General features: G+C 51.0%; 1 protein-coding gene across 2 annotated transcripts in view; it reads left to right on the top strand.

Moving 5' to 3' along the window:
* Window positions 1–26,997, top strand: part of SHANK3 (SH3 and multiple ankyrin repeat domains 3) — a gene marked incomplete at its 5' end in the record, with an annotated part of 664,505 nt that overhangs the window by 582,793 nt on the left and 54,715 nt on the right. For both annotated transcript variants that reach the window (XM_084611263.1, XM_084611264.1), the window contains 2 exons: window positions 12,112–12,236; window positions 24,107–24,242. In XM_084611263.1, coding sequence (XP_084467389.1) covers window positions 12,112–12,236; window positions 24,107–24,242 — 261 coding nt within the window. The remainder of the gene's footprint in view (window positions 1–12,111; window positions 12,237–24,106; window positions 24,243–26,997) is intronic.

Raw genomic sequence — 26,997 nt, 5'->3', positions numbered from 1 at the left:
GACCTATCAAGAGCTGTTAAAGAGTGTGACCACTTCCCTGGGGATCCAGGTGGATCCGGTGCAGGAGAATCCACATAAATTAGTAGGTACTTTACACACCTCAGGACCCAGCAATCTGGAGCCCATTAAAAAAATACTCTGGCAGACATCTGTGTCTTTAACACCTACAGCTAACAAAATAGAAGAAGATACCATGTGTCATCCCAGAGTCATGAGCCAATTTTGTTCAGTCCTACCCCAGGAGCTTTGGTGGTGGTTACTGCAGTCAATGAAAAGACAAGATAAGGATGTTCCAATAGTAACCCCAAAAACAAAGACTCAGAAAAGCTTGATCTTTTTGGTAGAGAGATTTATTCAACCTTGGAATGCAAACCACCAGGCTGTCTTAGCCAGAGATGTTTTTTACATTTGGGATAATATGGCTAAATTCATGGACAAACTACCAGCGGAAGCCAAACAGGAATATCAGGCCATGCTTAATGAGGATCTGTCAGAAATCAGGGCCTGCAGCGGAGCTAGTCTCCAGGCAGCCTCATCAGTACAGCTGGCCTGCAGCAGGCTGCCTGATTAGCCATGCCACCTGATCGGGTGCAGAGGCCAGCAGGCTGGCTCTGAGGCCAGCAGCACCAGCAGCTCACTGGCTTCTCAACGCTCATACCCACCTCTGTGCCTGCTCCTTCGTTACCTGGTTCTTCTTCGAGTGATGTTGCTATCTGTATTCCAAAAGTGGATGCACACCATGCACCAGAGCCGGACGTTTTCAGCAGCAGTGTCCGTTGACCTGCACATGTGTCTTAAGTTGCCACATGCTCCAAATGAGGATACAAGTTCCCTCTTACGGCACGGTCGGAGTCGGAAGCTTCTCTCCTCATGCTTGTAGCTTCTATGAGAGCACTCAAATCCGTTGTGTATAGTTCGTTAGTTTAATTGTTTTCTTCGTTGTGTACGGACCTATAGTTAGAGTAGATTGTTGCCGCTTTTGGGCACTGTTGACTCCCACACTGACCGTGCAATACAGCAGCCCTCTGAGGCACACCCCTCCATCTTGGCAGGAGTCCCCACGCTCCACTCTGTGCATCCCTTGCCTCCAATTTGGTGGACATCAGGACGTGCCCTGGACACCTGGACAGGCTAAACCCGTGACAGTGCACCTTAACTTGCCATAGCCGCCTTCTCTGCTCCTCTTGGCTCCACAGCCACCTACTCTAGAGGATGCGCCACTCTTTCTGGGTCAGGATCTGCATCTGGCGACTGCCGGCCCACCTGCACCGATAGTCCTGTCATTGCCACAGGCCTCTTCAGATTTGGAGGGTTTTTCCATGGAGGAGCCATCGTTCTCCCTGATGTCCAGGTGCAGCTCAGACTCCCGAGTGCGTCCACCGCACCCGACGGGCTGCCCCCTGGTCCAGCTGCACTGACACTCTTATTCCTGGGACCCACAGTATCCACCAAACCCGGCCCCATGGCTACACTGGCCCACGTGGGATCCGTACCACCCCCTGTACCTACCCCCACCAGCCTTGCACCATTCCATCCATGCCCGTCTGCTGGAACCGTCCAGCTCAGACAAAGAGGTGAACCCAGAATGCAGCCCAGTACCATCAGTCCTCTTCCCAGGACGAAACCATAATCTCCCCAACCCTCTCACCTCCTGGTGATCACCTCCAGTATCAGGAGCTGCTGCAGAGGGTGGCCCTCAGTCTGAGTATCCCCTTGGAGTAGGTCCAGGACCAATCCCATCAACTGCTGGACATCCTCCAGCCTTGAGGGCCAGCATACCTGGCTTTCGCCATCAACGAGGCCATCCTCCACCCGGCACTGGAGGTCTGGCACCCCCTGTGCCCCGACACCTAAGAGGGCAGAACGCTGCTATTTTGTGCCATCTAAGGGAGCTGACTTTCTTTTCTCCCACCCGGCCCCGGCCTCGCTGGTGGTGCATGCGGCTACCAGTGAGTGAGGCACCACTTCTCCACCCTGCCAGATAACGTGGTGAAGCACCTGAACCGGCACTGCTGCAAACCCTGCTCCTCCGCAGCCCTGCGATTCCGCATTTCAAACTATCAGGCTCTGCTGGCTAAGTGTGATTTCAACAGTTTTGCGAAGCTGGCTGAGTTCTTGGAGGACTTCCCACAGGACAAGCAACACAGGTCCCAGGCTCTGGTGGAGGAAGGCCGCCTGATGGCCAGAGTCTGCCTACAGGTCGCAGTGGATGTGGTGGAAACATCCTCCTGCTCCCTGGCCACGGGTTTGGTTAGGTGTCAGAAAGTCTGGCTCCAATCCACATGCTTTCCTAGGGAAATCCAATCTACCATCCAGGACATCCCCTTCAATGAGGACAAATTGTTCTTCGCCAAGACAGATGAGGCTCTCCACTCCCTGAATGACTCAAGGGCTACCGTCCGATCGGTGGGAACATACAATCCAGCCCCCCAGTCACCAGCTGTGACATTCTCTACCTTGGGGGAGCACCCTTAACCCCCATATTCCTCATTTATGTATGATTGTGATCTTGCAATATAAAGCAGGCCTTCTAAGGTATCGGGGAAAGGTTATGATCTACTGAAAGTCATTTCTCTGTCCATAGATGTGTATCGTTAATGCATATGAAGTTATGAGAATTGTGTTGTATGGTGGTCACTAAAACATGCTGTAAGTTGGGAATCAGCCAGATACTAGCTCCCCAGGGGCAGCAGCAAGGAAAGTCACCAACACGCGGGCAGGGTGTCAAACAACCCATCAACAGCCATTGTCCAGCGAGGGAGCTACAATGCAATGACTTACCTGCATGAAGCCACACCAGGGGAGTTGCTCAACCTTGCTTGGAGACTCAGCAACGCCCCCCAGATGTGCCTGGACTTGTGTTTTCCAAGCAGGCTGGGCCTTTCTCCTTCACCCACCTATGCTGCAAGCAACAAGGACACTCTGAAGACTCCAACTGAGGGGACTGATCAAGATTTCAAGGACAAAATCTGTATACTATGGACTGCAATATCCAGTGGGGTGAGAAAAACTGCTTAATCTAGATGTTGCCCCGTCTAACAGGGTTGAGAGTTTAGACTGTGTGGCTTATGTTTTATTTTATTTCGGTAACTAACTCTGACTTTTTGCCTGTCACTTAATATCACTTAAAATCTATCAATACAGTAAAATGTAGTCAATATATGTGTTTAGCTGTTTATCTTTACCAGTGAGTTTGCCTGAAGCGTGTGGCAAATGTACTCAGGTCTGCGAAGGCCAGTATACATCCACTTTTCATTGATGAAGTGGGAAACCAATTCATAAATTTGCATTGCTCATCTTGAGCAGCACGGGATGGTATATTCCTGAGGTACAGTGCTGGGAGCTGTGGGGATTTGGCGGGTGCCTTTCTCTGTGTGATTCATGAGTGGCTCTGGGAGCATTCATTCAATCTAGCTGGGTGTGGGGTCTCCACATGCGGTGGTGCTGAGTGATCACCGCACCTGGACGGGTTTGCAGCTGGTCACTAGCAAGGCATTGTGAGAGACAGCCCAGGCTGGAGAGAGTTCATGAGGCACAATGGTCCCACAGTCCCAGGCTGCACCCTAGGGATCCCATCACACCGGCAACTCAAGCCATGGTTCCATCCAAGCCCCTATTCCCCATACCAACCAACCTACATCTGGTACCAGGAGACGGCCTGACAGCGCCTCAGATCTCAGCGCACGTGCCCATCAGCCACCACCATCTCCTCTGTCGCACATCAACACCAACTGAAGGCCCAATTTTGGCACGTTGGTCGAGAGCTGCAAAGCCCCTGTGTCACTGCTTACGCACCCCCCCCCATCACCTTTGGGGGCCGTCTTGCCCTGTTCGCCCACCACTGGGGCAAGATCACCATGGATCGCTGGTTCCTGGAGATCATACAACACGACTGCTCTATAAAGTTCTGCACCGTTCCCTCCCACCGGGGCCTCCCCCAGATGCCTCCAGGGAGCCCGCCCATCACACGACATGAGGCGGACGCCCTCCTAACAAAGGGTGTGATGGAGCCCATGCCTGCCCCCTTCATCAACAAGGGCTTCAACTCCCTGTACTTCCTCATTCCAAAGAAGGGTGAGGACCTCTGCCCTATCATCAATCTCTGCTTACTCAACACTTTCTTCAGGAAGACCAAGTTCTTACGGTGACCGGTCGCATCCATCATTCTCTCCCTCAAGGGGTATGATTCGCAGCCCTCAACATGAAAGACGAGTACTTCCATGTCGATATCTGTTGGAGGGCTTATTCCTTCACCCACTTACTTCCCTGGTCCTTCTTGCATGAACAGAGAGTAACAATACCCAAAGTCCGAAAGTGCAAACAATTCGATGTTTATTGGGGTGAACTTCCAGCAAGCATGATTCCAGTTTCCTTCCTTAGTGTCCCCCTTCCCAGCTCTGACACCACAGAGCCTTGCCTGTGTCCCTGTTCCTATTCCCCCACCTTTAGCAAAACATAATTCCAATTCCGCCACCCGCATTCCCTGTTCCCATTCCCCCCCTTACTTCTTGATTGACTGCAGACTATATATACCTCCTGATTGATTGCAGACTATAACCAATCCTAACATATTGTAACATGATTATTTAACCAATTATATCCCACCACCTTAATTGGTTTACACCCAGCAAAATTAATTATACAGCAGACAGAAACAATCACAGAACCAGACAGAGATTATACAGACAAACAATAGGTAAATGGGGACTACAGTGATAGAACAACAAAGAAATGAGGATTTCATACCCCCATACCCCAGCTATTGATAAGTGAGTTCTTGCCAGACAGGATGCTATCAAACTAAGTTTCCTTTTACATCTTCTAGGCTCTTCTCTTTCTCTGGAGGTGATAGGCATTATCAAGACAGGATTGTATTCTTAACAGCCCAATGGCACCTTATTTCAGTGTGACTAGTCTGGAATGTGAGGATGTGACCCGTTGGCTTCCCAGCTTAGGGCTGCCTCTGCTGCTTAGCCAAAGGCCTTAGTCTAAGCACAGGGCCTCAGACTGTCACAGTGAAAAAAGGCCCTATACAGTCAGACAGTGATTTTGATTCTTTCTTTTATACCTCTGTAACTAGCTAAGTGGTAAGAATACACCTAAATTCTTAAAGTATAGTCCTTTACAGACAGACCTGAATATCTATATCCTAACAATATCCACCCAGTACATCGCAAATTCCTCTGCTTCAGCATAGGCAACAACCACTGTCAGTTCCAAATCCTTCCCTTCGGCATCGCCACGGTCCCCAGGGTCTTCACCCAGGTCTTTGCGGTCATTGCAGCCCACCTTCACCGGCTGGGGCACTGGGTGTCACCATGCTCCGCTTGCCCCTCACCTCACTGGACATCTGTGTCAACAAGGAGAAGCCCATGCTGCTCCCAGTGTAGATGATCCATTTCATTGGGGCGCGCCTGGAGTCAGTAAGTCAGCGCAAGTCTTCCTCCCAGCAGACCGTTTCACCGTCCTTACAGCTCTCAGGACAACCCTGCGCTGCAACCCGCACATGATGGTGTGCCGCTGTCTCTGCCTCCTAAGCCACACGGCAGCCTGCACCCACGTGACCCCGCAGGTTCACCTCCACATGCACTGTCTACAGCTATGGCTCCTCTCGGTCTGCCGACCCCACCTCACCCACCTGGATTCACCCTTGAATGCCCAAGTTGGGTCCGCGCCTCCCTCGCTTGGTGAACTGATCCCTCCAAGGTGCTCCACAGCACCCCGTTCGCCCCTCCCGTCCCTAGGGTCACCCTTACCATGGACGCCTCCCTAGCAGGGTGGGGCGCACACACAAATGTCCATGCCGAACAAGGGACATGGACTCCCCGGGAAGGGCACATGTACATCAACCTTTTGGAGCTACGGGTGATCTGCCTGGCTTGCCATGCGTTCCTACCTCTCTCCACAATCAACATGTCCAGGTACTCAGACAACACCACTGCAGTGGCGTACATAAACAGACAAGGCGGCACCAGGTCCTGATCACTCTGCATGGAGGCCATCTGCCTCTGGAACCAGTGCCTGCACCGCACCATCCTGCCCCGCGTGCCTCCCAGGGGCGCAGAACTCCCTGGCGGACACACTCGGCCGGACCTGGTACCTCAACCACGAGTGGGAACTCCACAACCCCACGCTGAGCTCCATCTGCCGTGCCTGGGGCACCCCTGGTTGGGACCTCTTCGCTACTCATGAGAATTGCAAATTCCCTCTGTACTGCATCCGGGGAGCCAGGGGTCGAGATTCCAAGGGCAACACCCTCCTCCTTCCATGTCACGAGGGCCTCAGATACGCCTTTCCCCCGGCCCTGGTTCCCTCCTCCCCCCCAAGTCCTGCGCAAGATCCGCTGGGACCGGGCCATAATCATCTTGATAGCCCCATGTTGTCCCCGACAGTTCTGGTTTCCCAGTCTACTCAGACTGTCCACCTGTCCACCGATAAGCCTCCCCACCCTGCTGGATCTCCTCTCCTAGAAACACAGCAAGGTTCGACACCCCAACCCAGGCCCACTCCAGCAGATGGCCTGGTTTTTGGATGGGGCTCACAGGTTAACAATGCCTGTTTATCACCCGTCCGCCATATACTGACACACAGCCGACAAGACTCCACATGGGCGTGGTATGCTGCAAAGGGAAGTGCTTCACCTCTTTGGTGCAACGCCACCACCTTCCTCACAAGGACATCTCCGTGCCTGTCATCCAAGAGCACCTCCTGGAGCTTGAGCACTCGGGCCTTGCACATAGCTTAATACGTGTTCACCTTGCGACACTCCGTGCCTTCCTCCCCCCACTGAACAGAGGGTCGCTGTTTACCCACCCGGCCACTACCCGCTTTCTAAAGGGCCAGATGAACTGCTTTCTGCCTGTCCTTACCCCTATGCCTCCCTCCCTCCTCCTCCCTGGGACCGTAATCTTGTGCTATCTGCCCTCACCAGGCCCCCCTTCAAACCACTGGCCACATACTTCCTTTCACACCTATCCATGAAGGTCCTCTTCCTCGTAGCCATCACTTCTGCTCGGCGGGTCAGTGAATTGGTAGGCATGATGGCTGACTCCCTGCATACCATCTTCCGTAAGGACAAATTCTCCATGCACCTTCACCCTACGATTCTCCCAAAGGTAGTCTCCGAATTCCACCTCGAACAGTCTATCCAGCTCCCTGTCTTTCATCCGAAGCTGCACGCCACTCCCACGGACAGGACACTCTCTCTCCGCTCTGGCAGCAGGTTGTCCCGCTTGCTAGGTGCTTGGAGCCCTAGTACAACTGATGATTGGATTTGGGTTCTATCCTGCAGCTTGTCACTGTTTCCCCCATGCCTCCCACTTCCCTGTCCCTTTTCAGGGACTAATCTCATGGGCTTGCTCTCATTCCAGAAGTGCAGTCTCTTTGCAGTCAGAGATTACAGGACAGATATCTCCTCAGCACTGGGGGAAGGGATTTAGTTCCTGGTATTTTTCCATTCCAAAGTCCAAGGGAGGCCTCAAACCTATTCTCAACCTGTGAAACCTGGACAAATACTTAACAAACAGAAAGTTTGGCATGATTATCCGGCCTGTGTTATCCTGTCCCTAGATCCTGACGATTGGTATGCTGCCCTCAATTTTAAGGTTTCTCATGGTAGATGTCCAGTTCACAGTCATGTTGGGTCTGTCCTCAGCCTCTCGAGTCTTCACAAAGTGTATGGCAAGGTGGTGCTATCTCTCAGAGGGCTGGCATCCAAGTATTTCTGTACCTGGATGATTAGTTGATACAAGGACAATCCACGTACCAGGTGTAGGTCTCCATCAAGACAGTCCAATCCCTCTTTCATGCCTCGGGCCAGTTGATCAACAAGGGCAAGTCAGTACTGCTTCCTGTGCAGAGAATTGATTTTACAGGCGCAGTTCTCGACTCCAGTTCAGGGAAGGCATACTTGCTCCCAGGCAGATTTCAGGCAACATTGGACCTATGCAAAAGTCTCAAGGCCCATCCTTGTACAACGGTAAGGAATTGCCTGAGACTTCTAGGACCTGTGGCAGCTTGCATGACATGCCAGACTTCACCTCAGAGGCAGGGTGGTTGGAGTTTGCTTACTGTCCATCTCGTCACCTACTGGACATGCTGATGCACTTGCTGCAAGTGTCTTTTCATCCCTAGATTGGTGGATGGACCTGCCAGCATATGCAAAGAGGTCTAATTTTCCCTGACTCTGCCCTACATGACTCTGCTTACGGATGCTTTGTCCCTAGGCCAGGGAGCTCATCTGGGCAGACCTTCAGACTTGGACAGATCAAAAACTCTCTGTCCACATAAATGTTCAAGAGGGATTCATCTGGTGGGTCAAGTGGATCCACACATCAAAGGCTGTACTGTGCAAGTCCTCACAGACAACACTGCTGCTATGTTCTGCCTGAATAGACAGGGAGGTGACAAGTCAGATCACCTTTGCCAGGAAAGTATAGAACTCTGGGATTTTTGCTTCTGAAATACCATGACCCTCAAAGCCTCACACCTCCCAGGTGTTCAGAACTGTCTGGCAGATCAGCTCAGCAGAACATGCAGCAGGAATCACAAAGGGTCCCTCAAGATGGATGCAGTCAAATCTATCTTCCAGGCCCCAGATCTCGCTCGTGTAATTGAAGAGGAAGTGTCCCCTGCTCTGTTCCAGGTCAGATTACATCCCAGGGTCTACCTCACACACATTCCTTCTCCTGTGGAAGGACAAGCTGCTGAATGCCTTTCCTCCCAGTCCCTTGAATCCAGTGGTTTTATGCCAGCTCAAACAGGATTATGCCATTCTGATTCTGACAGCACCAGCCTAGTCACATCAGCGTTGGTCCGTGGACCTCCTGAGATGCTCCCTCAAGGACTCTATAACACTGCCTCAAGTCACTGATATAATTTCACAGAACTACGGCCAGCCCTCATCTCGCAGTTGGGATGCTCAGTGATTGTCAGCTCAAGAGACTGGGTGTTTCCTAGAGTGTCTGGACATTCTCTTAGGAAACCATCCATTAGATATATTTACATGATGATGTGAAGATGTTTCTCTGTGTGGTCCTAGTCGTGGGATACACCTCTTATGCAGACTTCTCCTTCACTTATACTGAAGTATTTACTTCCCCTAAAGGGAAAAGGACTTTCCACTTATGAGGGATCCCACACCCCTTTGGGACTTAAATTTGGTTTTGTCAGTGTCAATAGGTCCTCTTTTTGAGCCTATGGCTACTTGTTTATTATTGCATCTCTCACTGAAAGTAGTATGCCCAGTCGCTAGTAAGAGGCTGGGAGAGCTCTGAGCTTTAGTTGCAGACCTCGAGGGTACAGGTGTCTTTAAGGGCAGGGTTTATTTAGGGCCTCGCCTTGTGTGCCTGGCAATGGAGGTTTTGGATACCCTCCTTAATCAGTCTGTCTACTTGCCAGACTTTTCTCTAAAGCTTCACTGTCATGAGGATGAAGAGAGCCCTGTATTTTGGATGCCCACAAGGCATTAGTCTTCTACTTGGACAGGTCTAACCTGTGTAGAGTGTCCCTCAGCTGCTCATGTCCTTCACTGGCAGAATGAAGGGGCAGCCCGTGTCTACACAGAGTATATCAACCTGGATCTGAGCCCTGCTCTGCACTACATGCTTAAGTCGGTATCACGAGAGTTATGTCTGGGGTCTGTACAGTCCCACCGGAGGACAAGGCTGGGGGCGGGGTACAGACCCCAGACAGCAGATGCAGCTGCGTGGAAGGGCTGGGGGTCTGTACAGCCGCGCCAGAGGAGCTGCTGGCGAGGGGCGCTGGCTCCTGGGAGCGGCGGCCCCACATTCTGCTCCTTCCACCACTGCAGTTCCTGGGAGAGCCCTGCGGTTCAGCAGATACCATTCTCTATCCGCGGATATCTGCATCCACAGATATAAATTTGTGTCCGCGCAGGGCCCTAGTCAAGGAACATTTTGGGAGGGTGGGCGGGAGAGTCGGGGGTGGGGTACTGTACCAGTAAGAGTTAAAATCTACTTGTATCACAAGCCAGAAGGGACCATTCAAACCACTGGTCTGGCCTCCTGTATATCACAGGCCATTCAATTTAACCCAGGTACCCTGTGTTAAGCCCAGAACTTGTTAGATCAAAGCACTTACATCCCCTCCCCACAATGGCAAAAGGCCCCAGCAGGAACATTCCAGAGGAGACAGAGGCTACGTCTGTGGGTCTGCACGGAGCTGGGGGTGCGATTCCAGCTTGCACACACATCCTCGCACTACCTCTCATTAAACTAGCAGCCGACAAGCAGTAGTGTAGCCACGGTAGTCTGGCCAGTGGTTAGCGAGGGTGTGAGCTAGCCATCAAACCTGCCTGAACCCAGGGGTACCTACTCGGCATGGCTAATCCATGCCACCGCTCGGCACTGCCCCCGCTTTCACAGCCACGCTACTGCTTTTCATGAGTGCAGAGACGAGTATGTCTGCGTGAGCATACCCCAAGCTCAGAGTGTCGACGTACCCTGAAAGAGCTCGGCTTGCTTGGCCGACCAAAACAAAGGCTGGGGAGAGATGCAGACACTCTCTATGCATCAGGGGGCAAACACCACGGAGGGGGAAGGGCTGTTCATAGTAAAGGACAATGTTGGCACAAGAACAAGTGGGGATAAACTGGCCATGAATAAATTCAGGCTGAAAACCAGAAGGCTTCTAACCATTATCAGAAGGAGGCTCTGGAACAGCCTCCCATTGGAAGTGGGCGGGGGGCAAAAGGCCTAGCTATTTTTAAGGCAGGTTTATGAATGGGATGGTATGATGGGCTGCCTGTGACAGCAGGGATGGGACTCGATGACCCAGAAGGTCCCTTCCAGCCCTATGTCCAATGTTCCTATGTGCCAGTCTTGCCCCAGCCACATGAGCTGAGGGAGAAAGAAATTCCCACAGAGTCAGGGGTAGCCCCTGGCAGCCATAGACTGCACCAGCAGCAGCCAGAGCCTAGGAGGAGTGATCCAGCTGAGGCAAGTCCCTGTTTCTCCATCAGGGACCTAGATCCCAGTGAGGCGGGCAGCAGCAGCCCAGCCAAGGCCTTTGCTGCCTTTAAAGCCTATGGCAGGGGTTCTCAAACTTCATTGCACCGCGACCCCCTTCTGACAACAAAAATTATTACACGACCCCAGGAGGGGAGACTGAAGCCTGAGGCCTCCCGAGACCTGCCACCCTGGGCGGAGGCAAAGCCCAAGGGATTCAGCCCCAGGCAGGTGGCCTGTAACCTGAGCTCCACTCCCTAGGACTGAAGCCTTCGGGCGTCAGCCCCAGGTGGTGGGGGTTCTGCTTTGGCCCTGGGCGGTGGGGCTCGGGCTTTAGCACCGGCAAATCTAACGCCAGCCCTGGTGACCCCATTAAAGCGGAGTTGTGGCCCATTTTCGGGTCCTGACCCATAGTTCGAGAACTGCTGCCCTATGGCATTCCTGGAGGTGGTATTTTTTTCTCTGTTCCTGGATACCTGCAGCGGTCTTCTTTATGGGGGTCAGACAGCATACCCTCACCTTCTCCCCACACTGCTCCACACAAGGGAGAAATCCATATCTCCTCCCCCTCTCTCCCCCCGAGTGATGGTTCCCAGTACCTCCTAGGCAAAATGACTCACCGTGGCTGGACAGCGAAGTCGGATGGGGTCGGTGGAGGGTGGGATGTAAGGGAGCAGGGGGTGGAGGCTGGAAGGTGATTTTGGTTGGTTTGTGGGAAGGAAATTTCATGTATATTGGGGGACATAATTCCTAGCCAGCCATGTGGTTAAAGTCTAAGTAAGCATGTGACCCTCTTTCTGTAGGTATTTCTTGGTTTTGCACGTGGCCCTGGGAGGAGGGACTGGGGTGAATGGCTGTGGGGCATCTTGTGGAGGATGAATGTGACTCTCTCTGTGTGAGGTAAATGTGGCTCTGTGGGGCCATTAGCAGGTTCTATGATGATGAACATCACGGAAATGACTGTACATAAATAAGCATTAAATCACCATTCTGCAAGAGAAGCAGGTCAGGTGCTCAGTAGAGACACCTCTGCTTGGTCTCTGAGCCAGCTAAGCTCCTGGAGAGCTTTTTTCTAGAAGTCACTGAATGTTCTGTTGCCTCCCTGCTGCGTACTGCTAAATGGGGCTCGCTCTTTCTCTTTCAGCCGAGACTCCAATTGAGGAGTTCACCCCGACGCCAGCCTTCCCAGCGCTCCAGTACCTGGAGTCAGTGGATGTGGAAGGTGTGGCCTGGAAAGCAGGACTTCGCACAGGAGACTTTCTGATTGAGGTAAGCCCCAGAGGCTGAGGAGAGAGGAAATGCTGGCCAGCATGTTTCTGTGCTGCCCCAGGGCACACAGCTAAACAAAAGAGCCCTTCATTTGTAAGGTGCTTTCAGAGCTAGGTGTGCTCATTGCTAAGGTAAAGATTCTGTCACGGTTATTTTTAGTAAAAGTCAGGGACAGGTCATGGGCTATAAACAAAAATTCAAGGAAGCCCATGACCTGTCCCTGACTTTTACTAAAAATAACCGTGACAAAAGGGGGCTGACGTGGTAGGGGAGGGCTGGAGCCTGAGAGGAGGAGATGAGAGCCTGAGCACTACTGCACAAAGGAGGGGGTCCAGCACCTACTGCTCACGGTTGCTCGGAGCTGTGGGGGCCCCCTGCTGCCCACAGCGGCTCAGAGCTCCAGGGCCCCTGCCAGCTGACCACTCTGGCCCACCACCCTGGGGCTGGAAAATGTCACAAAGGTCTCTGTATGTCATGGAATCCGTGAGCTCCATGACATAATCTTACCCTTACTCTGAATCTGCCTCCTGTCTCGGCTCCTCCAGTGAACCCTCCAGCTTCTCCAAACGTGACAGTGCAGCCAGGGAAGACATGCAAGCAACTATGTGCTTCTCATTCCACCAGTCAGGAAACAGGCTGACTTGGCTGTGATGGGATGTGCCCTGGGGTGAAGCCTGGAAGCTACTGGAACCGCTCTGCCCCCTAACTGTTCAGCTGGGTTGGCCTCTCACACTTTCACACCACACCCCCAGCTGAGTTACCTGAGTGCTTTACCTAAGCCACTCATGGACCAACAGGGGAGGCACCAGCCAATTTCCCAGCTCCCCAGCCTTGCACCCCTACTGGAGTATAGACCCAGAATTATTCCATCTTGCGCCGGTCAGGGGTCTGTACGGTGCAAGCTCATTAATTAGTCCGCTTCCCTCTCCATATGGGGAAGATATGCACCAGCCTTTGTTAACAGAGCTAAGATTCCCTAACACTTCACTCAAAAACATACTGGTTAAGATAAAACATAAAACAGGTTTATTAATTACAGAAAGATAGATTTTAAGTGATTATAAGTGATAGCAAACAGATCTAAGCAGATTACCCAGCAAATAAACAAAAAATGCAATCTAAGCCTAATATACTAGATAGGATTTGAATCAAACAGTGTCTCAGTCTGTTAGCTAGTACAAGCAATTTGTAGATGTTCTGTACACAGGAAGGAATCCTCTCTTCCAGCCTGGGACCAGCACTTCCCCCAGTTCTAAGGTGTTTCCAGGTGTTGAGTTGCAGAGGGAGTGACGCCTCTTGGTGACGTCACTTCCCCCTTTTATAGTTTCTTCTATATGGCGGGAACCCCTTTGTTCCAAGCCAAGTTCCCAGCCCAGTTTGTGGAAAAATACAGGCACCAAAATGGAGTTCAGTATCATGTGGTCTAGTCACATGCCCTGGCATGCTTGATGAGTTATGGCAGCCATTATCCATAGGCTGTCTGAAGCATTCCCTGGTGAGGACAAGTCTTTTCCATGGCCATTTTTTTTGTTGATGGGCCATTAGCACTGTCTAGCTTCTTCATTGTTATATGTGAAAGGCTAGTTGTGGGCATGTCAAGGTTCCTTCCCCACTCTGAACTCTAGGGTACAGATGTGGGGACCCAGGTGAAAGACCCCCTAAGCTTATTCTTACCAGCTTAGGTTAAAAACTTCCCCAAGGTACAAACTTTGCCTTGTCCTTGAACCGTATGCTGCCACCACCAAGCGTTTAAACAAAGAACAGGGAAAGAGCCCACTTGGAGACGTCTTCCCCCAAAATATCCCTCCAAGCCCTACACCCACTTTCCTGGGGAGGGCTTGATAAGACTCCTCACCAATTTGTACAGGTGAACACAGACCCAAACCCTTGGATCTTAAGAACAATGAAAAATCAATCAGGTTCTTAAAAGAAGAATTTTAATTAAAGAAAAGGTAAAAGAATCACCTCTGTAAAATCAGAATGGTAAATACCTTACAGGGTAATCAGATTCAAAACATAGAGAACCCCTCTAGGCAAAACCTTAAGTTACAAAAAGACACAAAAAACAGGAATATACATTCCATCCAGCAAAGCGTATTTTACCAGCCATTAAACAAAAGGAAATCGAATGCATTTCTAGCTGGATTACTTACTAACTTAACAGGAGTTCTGAGGCTGCTTTCCTGATCTGTTCCCGGCAAAAGCATCACACAGACAGACCAAACCCTTTGTTCCCCCCCTCCAGATTTGAAAGAATCTTGTCCCCTCATTGGCCATTTTGGGTCTGGTGCCAGCAGGGTTACCTTAGCTTCTTAACCCTTTACAGGTGAAAGGATTTTGCCTCTGGCCAGGAGGGATTTTATAGCCCTGTATACAGAAGGGTGGTTACCCTTCCCTTTATATTTCTGACAGGGCATTTCTAGCTTCACAACATCTTTCAGTAACACACACACAGCAAAACTTCATAACGTCACATACAATGACAGCACATACAATTCACCAGGATATTAACGTTCAACAGATCAAGACTTCTAGAAGGATACCTCACAAGGCATACTTTGTACAAAACAGCCTAATTATATGACAGTGGTGAATATGGGGGTGCCAGGGTGTCACAATGTCCCCTGCCACTGACCAGGAATCACAATAATAATTGAGGTTAGAAATAGAAATGGTCCACTGGATGGCACCCAGCCCCTCTCCTGGAGGCCAGTGCAGGATTGGTCACCACAGGACATTTACTGGAACAGTCTGAAATATCACAAGTACTGGGGCTTCCAGCCAGGTATCGCATTGAGCTGATGCAGAGCGTTGCACTCCTCCAGCGTCGCGCCGGAGGCTCCAGCAGTTTCTGCAGAAGGTCAGAGACAATCAGTAGATAGCTGTGCTCTGCCTTCTATCTGCCTTCACGACATTTTTGTATGTGGAATTTCCTGATTTTGTTTAAAAAACAAACGAACCAAACTTGAACGTCTGTGGTATTATTTCCTAATTCTGCTGTATAGATAGTTAAGTATTAGAATGAAGAAAATCTTATTACCCTCTATGCTGGTGTGTAAACAGACGCTCAGAATCCAGCCACACCGATCAGTTAAAAAAAAACCCCTCTGACCAGGGGCTGACACTGACAGGGCTTGTGTGTCCATGTTTGGAGCTGGGGCCTAGCAAGACATCCTGTCTGGGGAGCCCAGCCCTTGAGTCAGGGATGTTGAGTTACCTAGTATGGGAAGCATACAGAAGCTTTGTTAACATTTTACATTATTATTTAGTATTCATATGACATTCAGTCCCAGAGCCCCCAGTGATGATCAGAACCCCAGGGCGCTGGGTGTTGTGTTAACACACAGGCCGACACAAGGTGCTGGGGGGATAATCGGATGGATACACAAGACAGCGAACTGGGGAGTTTTAGAAAAGGAGCTGCCAAGCCGCTATGAGTCCAAGTTTCATGATCCGTGTTGAGCCTGAACTACTCCCTGTTTCCTCGAGTCCAAGGCCAGCAGGGACCACGGTGGTCATCTAGTCTGACCCCCTGCGTAACACAGGCCGGAGACCTGCCCTACAATAATATTGGATCTGTGTGGTTGGTTACAGCACTTGCCTTGAAACCTTCGCACCTTTGGTGCCATATGAGTCTCTGTTCTAGGTCAGACTGGTGCCAGCATCACATCTATGGGATCTGTTATTTTGACTGTGCCCAAGTTTGGTTCATTGGAGTTCTTAGATCTGAGAAAAGCTAGTTACACCCAGTTCAGTTCCTGCTGCTCATAGAGAGCCAGACAGAGGACCAGGGACTCCGTCTGAGCTTTATTTACGTCCTTGGACTGTTCTTGAACAGAAGCCTTATCCCGGGCAAATTCCTCATTTTGGGTACTCTACCCTTGGTGGGCCACCTGGGCCTCCCACTTCAGTAACACCATGAAAGAGGTGTCCATCCAAGCCGAAGTCACCACCTCTTAAAAAGGGAAAGAAACTTGTGGCGGCATCCCATCTCCTGCTCGCGTATCCCCTGCAATGTGGCAGTGGGAAATGTGGTTTCTGCAGGTTAGAAGAGAAGGAGGAAGAACCAGTGAGCGGAGTGAATCAGAAACTTCCCCACTGGACAGGTTATCCCATAATAGTCTATTAATGGGTTTCTTAACCTTCCTTGGAAGCATTTTACAGTGTTGCTCGTCGGAGACAGGCTACTGGGCTAGATGGTCTGATCCAGTAGGACAATTCCTTTGGTCCGACATGACCTCTTGGGCCAATTTATACTAGAGAGAAATAGGCAGGAGTTCCTTGGACTCTTTAAGAAGGGCTGGAAGGAGTCAAAGCACTCTTTGATGGCGTCCTTTCACGTCTCCGACACTGAAAGCAGGTCTTCGGCCACAGCTGTGACTTTTCCATTTCAAGGCTGATGAGGTTTTTAAAAATTGAAGGGCCCTCAAGGCAGGAGGCAGGCATTCGGACTGGAGCCAGCCTGCCGTCAGAGGGCTGTCAGCCTCCAGTTCCAGCTGTTCTCAGGGACAATACAATCCAGAGCCAGGCATCAGGGAAGCTAGACAAACCTTGCAGGGGCATTAGGGAGCCTCCCCTCTGCATCTCTGAAGCCTCCGCCGCAGGAGGCGCTGTGTCTAGGACTGAGGACATATTTAGGCTTGGCAGAATTCACTTTCTATTTTTATATCATTTTGAAAGATAATGTCAATGTTTATTTTAAGCATTTTTTTCCACACTTGCGAAAAATTATGGGGAGGTCAGACAATTATTTAATGACAGTAAAAGTTGAGATTCAAGAAGTTAGAGCTTTATAAACTGTTAAACATCACATGTCCAAATATACAAAGTAAATGTCCTTAAATCCTCAAATCCTAACTGGTTTTACAGTTCATTTGCTAGTCCATGTACAACAAGCCTAATTCAAAATCACTGGGTTTTGACTCCAATAATTTCTGAAGTAGCATTTTTCTTACTTTGCCTACCTGTAAATTTCTGTTGTTATTGGTGGAAATATTTTTTTGTTGGCTTCTGCCTACACAGTGAAATTGATGTTAGCCAACATACACCAATATAAATGTAATTTTTCCAAGCCTACATATACTAGACAACACAGAAACAGCTCTGAAGTTAGATCTGCCTTCTCCATCTATCTCACCTTTTGGGGAATGCTTAACCCAACTTTTTCCAGCGTGGCAGAAGATCTGTTTGGACTCTTGGGTCCTGGAGATCATCACCCAGTTTTGTGAAATCCTTTTGTAGCGCTTTGCAGTCTGCCTGGGACTTAACTATCTTGAGCAATTTTGTATCTGCAAATTTTGCCACCTTGCTGTTTACCCCTTTTTCCAGATCATTTATGAATATGTTGAATAGGTCTGGGCCCAGTACAGACCCCCGGGGGACACCACTATTTACGTCTCTCCATTCTGAAAACTGCGTTTATTCCTACCCTTTGTTTCCTATCTTTTAACTAGTTACCAATCCATGAGAGGACCTTCCCTCTTCTCCCATGACAGCTTACTTTGCTTAAGAGCCTTTGGCGAGGGACCTTGTCAAAGGCTTTCTGAAAATCTAAGCACACTATATCCAATGGATCCCCCTTGTTCACATGCTTGTTGACCCCCTCAAAGAATTCTAGTTGATTGGTGAGACATGATTTCCCGTTACAAAAAAACATGTTGACTCTTCCCCAACAAATTACGTTCATCTCTGTGTCTGACAATTTTGTTCTTTACTATGGTTTCAACCAGTTTGCCCAAAACTGAAGCCAGGCTTACTGGCCTGTAATTGCTGGGATCATGTCTGGAGCCCTTTTTAAAAATTGGCATCACATTAGCTATCCTCCAGTCATTTGAGACAGAAGCTGATTTAAATGATAGGTTACAGACCACAGTTAGTAGTTCTGCAATTTCACATTTGAGTTCCTTCAGAACTCTTGGGTGAGTATCATGATCTGGTCCTGGTGGCTTATTACTGTTTAGTTTATCAGTTTGTTCCAAAACCTCCTCTAATGACACCTCAATCTGGGACAGTTCATCAGATTTGTCACCTAAAAAGCATAGCTCAGGTTTGGGAATCTCCCTCACATCCTCAGCCATGAAGACCGATGCGAAGAATTCATTTAGTTTCTCCGCAAAGGCCTTGAGTGCTCCTTTAGCATCTCGATCGTCCAGGGGCCCCACTGCTTGTTTAGCAGGCTTCCTGCTTCTGATGTACTTCAAAAAAAAATTTGCTATTACTTTCTGAGTCTTTGGCTAGCTGTTCTTCAAATTCTTTTTTGGCCTTCTGTAGCAAGCCGCCAACTCACTGGCATGGCGCCTCCAGCTGGTCAGTCTGGGAATTAGCTTCAGCTCAGGAGTGCCCTCCTCTGGCCAGTTTCTCCTCTGCCCTTACCTGCCCCTCTGCAGTCCCTTTATCTCCTCCAGTTCAGGCCCCACATCCCTCCCAGACCACAGTGCCCCTTACCTTCGGGTACTGCCCTCCCCAGCAGTGTCCCCACACTCTGGGTCTCACCTCTTCAGGGGAACCCCAACCCCCCTATATCCACCTTGCCTCAATGGTTACTGCCAGTCGTCATCTAGCCCCTTCTCTCAGGGGCAAACTGCAGTCTGTGGTGGCCACTCATCACTGGCAAGGGGGTTGGACCTGCTGCCTTTCCAGCCCCAGCTGCCTCCTTGCAGCCCTAGTACCTGCCCCGGCCTTTAGCTGGCAGAAGATGTCACACTGTGGGGGTCAGCTCCACCACATGGCTGACATGCCCTTCCCCCTTCCTGACACAGCGGGGGGAAGAGGGTGCAGGAGGCGGCTCCTCCAGTGCAGATTCGCCTCCCCTCCAGGGACTGCGACTGGTTTAAGGACACTTTGTGCCACATCACGGGGGTATCTGGGCTATCATAGAATCATAGAATATCAGGGTTGGAAGGGACCCCAGAAGGTCATCTAGTCCAACCCCCTGCTCAAAGCCGGACCAATTCCCAGTTAAATCATCCCAGTTAGGGCTTTGTCAAGCCTGACCTTAAAAACCTCTAAGGAAGGAGATTCTACCACCTCCCTAGGTAACGCATTCCAGTGTTTCACCACCCTCTTAGTGAAAAAGTTTTTCCTTATATCCAATCTAAACCTCCCCCACTGCAACTTGAGACCATTACTCCTCGTTCTGTCATCTGCTACCATTGAGAACAGTCTAGAGCCATCCTCTTTGGAACCCCCTTTCAGGTAGTTGAAAGCAGCTATCAAATCCCCCCCGCTTTGAAATGGCCTGTGATACACAAGAGGTCGGACTGCGTGAGCTGGTGGCTGTTTTCGACTTAAACTCTGTGAAGTTATTAAATTGTTGTTAATGATGCAGAAAATCATTAAATCTCAGGAGAAATTTCCTAAGTGTCAGAGCAGTAGGACAATGGACCAGACACCTCGGGAAGTCGTGGAATCTCCTTCACTGGAGGGTTTTGGGAGGAGGCTGAAGAGCCATCTGTCTTGGATGGTGTAGACACAGCATATCCTGCGTCTTGGCAGGGGGTTAGACTAGATGACCCTTGTGGTCCCTTCTAGCCCTACGGGTCTGTGATTCTGTGGGAAGGCAGACATGTTCAATAACTGTTTCTGGTCTGTATTTGTAAAGATGCAGGATGATCTAATCGTATCACATGAGGATGATGAAGTATTTTACATTCACTAGGGAGAAACATTTTCAAACCAGCCGGTCCAGATAACTTTCACTCCTAAAAGAGTTCACTGAGGAGCTCTCTGGCCCGCAGATGTTAATTTTTAATAAATATTGGAATATAAGGAACACTCTAGAAGAGTGGATGCTAATGTTGTGCCGGTAGTCAAAAGGGGCAAGTGCCATGACCCTGGAAACCTGCAGGCCGGCTAGTCTATCAGTTCCAGGCAAAGTAACAAAAAAACTGAAACAGGATTCAACTAATGAAGGCTTAAAGGATAGGAATGTTATTAATGCCAGCTAGCGTGGTTTTATGGAGCATCAGTCTGGTCCAACAAACCGGATTTAGTTCTATGATGCAATTACAAGTTTGGTTGATGAAGATGACTGTGTAGATGTATTTCAGAGTAGCAGCCATGTTAGTCTGTATTCACAAAAAGAAAAGGAGGACTTGTGGCACCTTAGAGACTAACCAATTTATTTGAGCATAAGCTTTCGTGAGCTACAGCTCAAATCATCGGATGCTCTGGAACTGCTCCCTACGAAGCCAGTCAGGACTCTGGGGCAGTCGCCTTTCTGCGAGCAGCCTGTCTTCAGGACACACAGCTCACACAGCTTCCACCTTCCTGGGTCTGACCTCGGAGCATTCAGCATCCTCTGCCCCTCTGTGCACTTCCCACAGCGAGTCCGCCCAGGCTGGGTCTTGGGGAAGCCAGAGAGTCCTGCCCCCCAACTCCGCAGTCAGACATGACTCTCAGCCAGCCAGTAAAACAGAAGGTTTATTAGACGACAGGAACATGGTCTAACACAGAGCTTGTAGATGTAGAGAACAGGACCCCTCAGCCGGGTCCATTTTGGCGGGCAGTGAGCCAGACAATCATGTCTGCACTTCACTCCTCATCCCCTGCCAGCCCCAAACTGACTCCCCCTCCAGCCCCTCCTTCTCTGGGCTTTGTCCCTTTCCCAGGCCAGGAGGTCACCGGATTCCTTTGTTCTCCATCCCTTCAGCTCTCACCTTGCAGGGGGGAAGGGCCCAGGCCATCAGTTGCCAGGAAACAGGGTGTCAGCCATTCTCTGTGTCCAGACCCCTGCATACCCCTGCCCTCTAAGGCTCTGCAACCATCATACACCCTTATCCCACCACATAGATACTTAAGAACTGCCTAGGGGAAACTGAGGCACCCCCACATTATGCAGAGGAAACATTAAGAACAGTCCCGCTTTGTCACAGGCTAAAACCCACTGCATCGGATACATGCAGTAGAAAATACAGTAGGAAGATATATATATACACAGAAAACATGAAACAATGGGTGTTATACAGATCTCAGAAAGCTGTTGTCAGTGGTGAATCAACATTTTATGGGAGTGTTTCTAGTGACGTGCCACGGGGATCAATTCTAGGCCTGATGCTATTTATCATCTCCATCAACGATCTGGGAGTGAAACATGGAATCACTGGTGATACAATTTGTGAATGACACAGAGATTGGGAGAGCGATGTATAGTGACAAGGACAGGGCAGTCACACAGAGCGATCTTGATAGCCTGATAAGCCGGGCCCACTCAAACAAAATGCCTTGTAATCCAGCCACATGCAAAGTTATATATCTAGGAACAAGGAATGCTGGCTGAACCTGCAGACTGGGCCTGTGTCCTGGAAAGCTGAGGCTCTGGAAAGGATTTAGGGGTCGTAGTGCACAAGCAGCTCAACTCGCTCTCCCAATGTTATGCGCTTGCAAAAAAAAAAAAAGCTAATGCAATTCTTAGACGTATAAATAGGGGAGTAGCAAGCAGGCGTAGTAAGGATTTGATTTTACCTGCGTGTATATGGCATTGGTGAGACCAATACTGTGTACAGTTCTGGTGTCGACATTTTTAAAAGGATGTTGAAAAATTGGAGACTGTAACCTCCTGAATATCACAGGCCTTTACATTTTGCCCAGTTACTCCTGTATTTCACCCAATAGCTTATGTTTGGCTAGAGCATAAAGGCCTTCCAGAAAGGCATCTAGGCTTGGTTTGATGACATCAAGAGATGGAATATCCACCACGTCTCTTTGGAGTCTGCTCCAGTGGTTAATCACCTGCACTGTTAATAAATTGTGCCTTATTTCTAATTGGTCAGTCTTGAATTTCAAGCTATCGGTTCTTTTTATGCCTTCCTCTGCCTTTAGTATCTGGCAGTTTCTCTCCATGAAGGTGCTTGGACAGTGTAACCAAGTCACCTCTCAATCTTATTTCTGATGAGCAAGACAGTTTGGGTTCCGTCATCCTCGCACCGTCAGGTGTTTCCCACATCTCATCTTTCCCCTTCTTTTATGTTCTCTGTAGCCTCCAGTTTTTAAACATCATTTTTAAAATGTTGCCACCAGATTTCTGTGCAGTTATTCCCACACGGGTCTCATCAGTGCAGTGTAGAGAGGTAAAATCACCTCCCTCCTATCATGCTCCTCTTCTCTCACAGCGGTGATATGGCTATAAATTCCATTAAAGTATGAGAGTCTCTCAGATGCTGTGTGGATGAGCACCGCAGAAAAGACCACGAGGAAATGAATAATGCAGTATTCAGGGCAGGCTTTGGCTGGTGTCCAGTACATAAGGCAAGGGTCACTAAAAGAAATATGAAAAAAATACCGACCAGCTGTTCATCCTGTGCACTGAATGAGCCAGCGGTCCTGTAGATGACGGTCTTATAATGAATGTGCACAAGGGAGCAGAATTAATGTTGCACAGGCCACATAAACGGGCTTGATAGTGCAACCTTCGTAGTGTTCTTTTATCATATATATTTTCTTTTTAAAATTTTATTTTATTTAAATTCTATTCCCAATAGATAATGTCAGTGTCAACCGTCCTCATCTGCCCACCTTCTAGCCCCCACTAATGAACTCATGGTCACAATACCTGTGGCTCTTGGCGTATACGGCCCTTTTCATCAGCAGCTGTCAAAGCACTTTACAAAAGTGGGTATTGCATGGTCCCCAGCCCCTATTTTACAAAGGAGGTGACTGAGTCACGGAGTGCTTGAGGCCAATGCTTCCAAGCACAGGGGCCCAGAGCAAGGCGCACAGATCCATGTTTAGGCACCTAGATCTGTGCTCTGATTTTCAAAGACTCTGCGCACCTCCACTTGCAAGGGTCCTGTGCTCAGTAGCTCTCAAATTCAGGCCACTTGTTTACGTGACTAACGGGGGCCTGATTTTTTCATTTCCTCCATTTCATGCTCGTCTTATTGCATGTTATGAGGCCTCGGGCCACAACCAGACTGTTTATGACCCAAGAAGTCTTTAAAAAGCTGGATACTAGCACTGGAAACGGGGGGGAAGAATGATACCCAACATGGCTCCTACTGATTGCTGAAAAGATTTGCCAAACATGGTGATAAAGGAGGAAATTCTGGGGAATTAAACTCAGGGCTAGAAAGCAGAAATTCCTGGGTTCTCCTTTGAGTGATTGTCCATACACGTATTCCACTTACGGTGCGCATGCATCCCGTGTGCCTGAGATCAGAGTTGTTTGCCTAGCAATGTCCAGCGTGGCCACAGATGTTGCAGTTCATTACTATGGCAATTGGCACCACCGTGGTAGATTTTTCAGAGTAGGTTCCTTTTTACGAGCAGATTGCTTATTTTTCCTCCTGGTACCAGGATGCCTCATTCTAAGTCTCCTGGTTTCAAACACTGACCCTTATGTATGGATGCTGTGCCCCATAAAAAATGTTAATTCTGTTTGGTGGAGGTGTGCGTCCACGGTAAATGTGCGATATGCAAGTCCTTTACACCTAGGTCTTGACAGGCAGGCCCATCTCCAGATATTTCTAATGGACACATCAATGAGACAGGCTTTGGCCCCTGCCTTGTTTGACCCCACTGTACACGAGCTGACTATCTGAGTGCTTCTGTTAGCACAATCTCTGCAACATCTGAAAGCCCATCTGCTATGGCTTCAGGCCTGACGCTGACACCCTCTGTGATCTTGGACAGTTCATGTCACCTGGCAGCCTCAGTTTCCCCATCTGTTAAATATAACTACAGAACAGTAAAGAGGCTCTGTGCAGGTGACCTGGGTTTCCTGTTCCTCACCCTCCTTCCTGATGCACACGCATCTCCAGTGTGTCCTGCAAGTTCAGAACACAGCCTGGGACCCCTAAGCCCCATTGTTCCTGCTGCCTGTTTGCTGTGGGCTGGGCAGCGTTTGTGCTGATCAGTGTCTCTTTGTGTCCCAGGTGAATGGTGTGAATGTGGTCAAGGTAGGGCACAAGCAAGTGGTGTCGCTGATCCGGCAGGGGGGAAACCACCTGGTGATGAAGGTTGTCTCCGTCAGCCGCAAGCCAGAATCAGACGAAGTCGTCCGAAAGAAGGGTAGGTGTGGAATGGCCTCTTATTTCTGAGCAACGAACAAGTGAGCTCCGCCTCATTCTGCAGGTTGTCCCCCCAGCTCAGCCTAGCCATTCATTATGCTGGGTTCAGTCTCCCACCAGCTCAAGCTCTCGGTATCTCTGGACCCTTTCTCTGCTGCCAGGGCCTATTATCCTGCTGGCCCGGCTCAGCCTCCAGTTCCCCTGGGGTCCTTATCCCACCAGCTCGGCTCATTTAATCCGGGGTGAGCTGGCTGGCCAGTGAATTGAACCGGGGGCCTCCCGAACTAAAAGCGTGAGTGTGCAGTGTGAGCTGAAGAGCTGTGCCCCTGGAAGTGGGCACTGTAACCACTCGTATCCTCGCCAGATTGGCCCAGCGTGGGCCTTGGACCCGAGGATGATACTTTGCCACTCGTTACCAGGGCCTGTTTGTTGCCCTGGCCCTGCCCAGCGGAGGTGAGACCCACTGCCTGCTGCTCTGTCCCTGGTGACGGGAGACTGGCCCCTTGCCTGCGAAGATCGACGGGGTTTTCACAGCAACAACGGGAGGGAAGTGAAGGTGCAATGGCTGTCCGGGTGCAGCCTGAGCTCCCAGGCCACCCCTGGGCTGCACTTGGCACAGGAGACGCTGCAGCACGCAGCATAGGCCTTCGGGCACCGCGTCGGCCAGAGCCCTGGACTGCGCGAAGCAGGGTAAAGCCTGCCAGCGTAGGATACGTCTCAGGCTGGCGGCTCCAGCAGGACAGAACAAGGGAGTCCTGACCAGAACAACGTATCATAAACCAGTGTTACTGGGCACCCCAGGCTCAGGATGGCATGTCCAGGGCTCCCCCAGGGCTGAGAGAAGCACCCCAGACTCTGGCTCCGTAGGGCATCCCGATGTGCCCCTTCTAGCTTCTGCCAGGCAGAGCCCCCCACTGTTCACCAAACGAGATCAAGGGCTGGAATCTCCACTCAGAGCTCAGAGGAATTAGGGGAGGGGGGGCCACAGGGAGCCAGGCGTGGCTTCCTTATCCTGAGCCACAGGGGCCCTTAGGCCCTTTAGTCAATGGAGGACAGGGCAGAGCAGAACTCTGTTCCACCATGCCCCCCCTGCCCTGCCCCTCACCCCTTTCACGGGGCCTTGGGGTGTTTGGCAGCTTTATGCAGGAGAATTATTCACAGACCATCCACATAAGCAGCTGTAGAGGACTGGTGAATTCAGCCCTGAGTATATAGGCTTTCTTTGGCAAGGGGTTGTACCTGCAGGCCTCCCAGCACGGACCAAAAGACACTTGAGGCTTTGGCAATTCCAGTGGTTCTGTGCGGGAGGAGCTCATTGTGAAGTGTTTGTCAGGAGAAGGGAATTTCTTCTGGTTTCTGGCACAGGTCCTGCCATCTAGAGGTTTTCCCAGTTGACCAAAGGAGTTTTTTTTCAAGGGTGGAGAGGTGCCAGGTGCGGATTGTGCCCCTGGCCTGGAGAGGGAGGTGCCGGATGCGGATTGTGCCCCGGATGCGGATCTTGCCCCGGGCCCAGAGGGAGAGGTGCCAAGAGGGGATCTTGCTCTTGGCCCCAAGGAGAAGGTGCAGGGTGCGGTTCATGTCCCCAGCCCAGAGGGAGAGGTGCCAGGTGGGGGTAGTGCCCTTGGCCCAGAGTGGGAGGCGCTGGGTGGAGTTTTTTCCACGGGGCCAGGCCGGGTGGGGATCATGCCCCCGGCCCGCAGCGGGAGGTGCCAGGTGGGGTTTGTGCCACGGGGGAGGTGCTGGGTGCTCCCCTGCTGAGCCAGGGAGGTGTCTGGGGCACATGGAGCGTCAGGAGGCTGTTAGAGGAGGAGGGTGGTTGCAGGGGAGAGGCCCCTCTTTCCTCCACGCCATGGGACCCGCATGGACCTTCCGGCCGGCAGCAGTTCCCTGGGGAGGTTCCGAGAAGTGTGATCCCCAGCAGCCGGGCTGAGCGCAGGGGGTGGACCGGGGGCAGGCGGCAGGTCAGAGCGAGTGCTGGTTTAGCGGCGAGGGTCTGTGTGGCGAAGGAACCCGTTCCCTTGGGGAGTGTGGCTGGGCGCCAGGCGCTGAAGGAAAGGGAGGACTGAGGCGCTCGGAAAGCAAGACACGAGGAGAGGGGGAGGGAGGCAGCTCTGTGCTGACACTAAGAGCTGTAATTATATTGTCACTGCTCGAGAGCACGAGTCGTGGGAAAGACTGAGGCTCAGGAGCTGGTGCTGGGATCTCTGCCGGGGTCGCTTCCTCCTCCTCTTCCCGCACTTCCAGCCTCTTCTGCCCCTGCTCTCCAGAACCAGCTTGCTCCCCAGGCCTGCTGCGGGGGCCCTACCTGGGAACCGCACCCCTGCTCTTTCCAGCGGAGTGGCAGAGAGCGGAGTGAGTGTGCGGGCTGCCACCTGGGCCGTGGCCTCACCGAGCCGGCTGGTACCCGGGCCCTGGCATTCACCGAGCCAGCTGGTACCCGGGCCCTGGCCTCACTGAGCCGGCTGCCACCCGGGCCCTGGCATTCACCGAGCAGGCTGCCACCCAGGCCCTGGCATTCACCGAGCCGGCTGCCACCCGGGCCCTGGCTCACCGAGCCGGCTGCCACCCGGGCCCTTGCAGGCTCCCCTTGGCTGGAGGAAGATTGTTTCTGCGGGGCTCTGATCGCCCAGGGGCCAAGGCCGCTGTGCCCCCGCCGCAGAGCTCTGCCCGGTCTGGCCTCCTCTCCTCCCAGCGCGGGTCGGCCTGTGTTCCTGGCTCATGGAGGCCTGTGTGGGAGCAGCGTTCCCTGCCCGAAT

This window comes from Lepidochelys olivacea (genome assembly GCF_965140295.1).
Source record: "Lepidochelys olivacea isolate rLepOli2 genome assembly, chromosome: 1".
Taxonomy (NCBI): domain Eukaryota; kingdom Metazoa; phylum Chordata; order Testudines; family Cheloniidae; genus Lepidochelys; species Lepidochelys olivacea.
The sequence above is the reverse complement of the archived record's forward strand: the minus strand, read 5'-3'. Positions and strand labels throughout refer to the sequence as shown.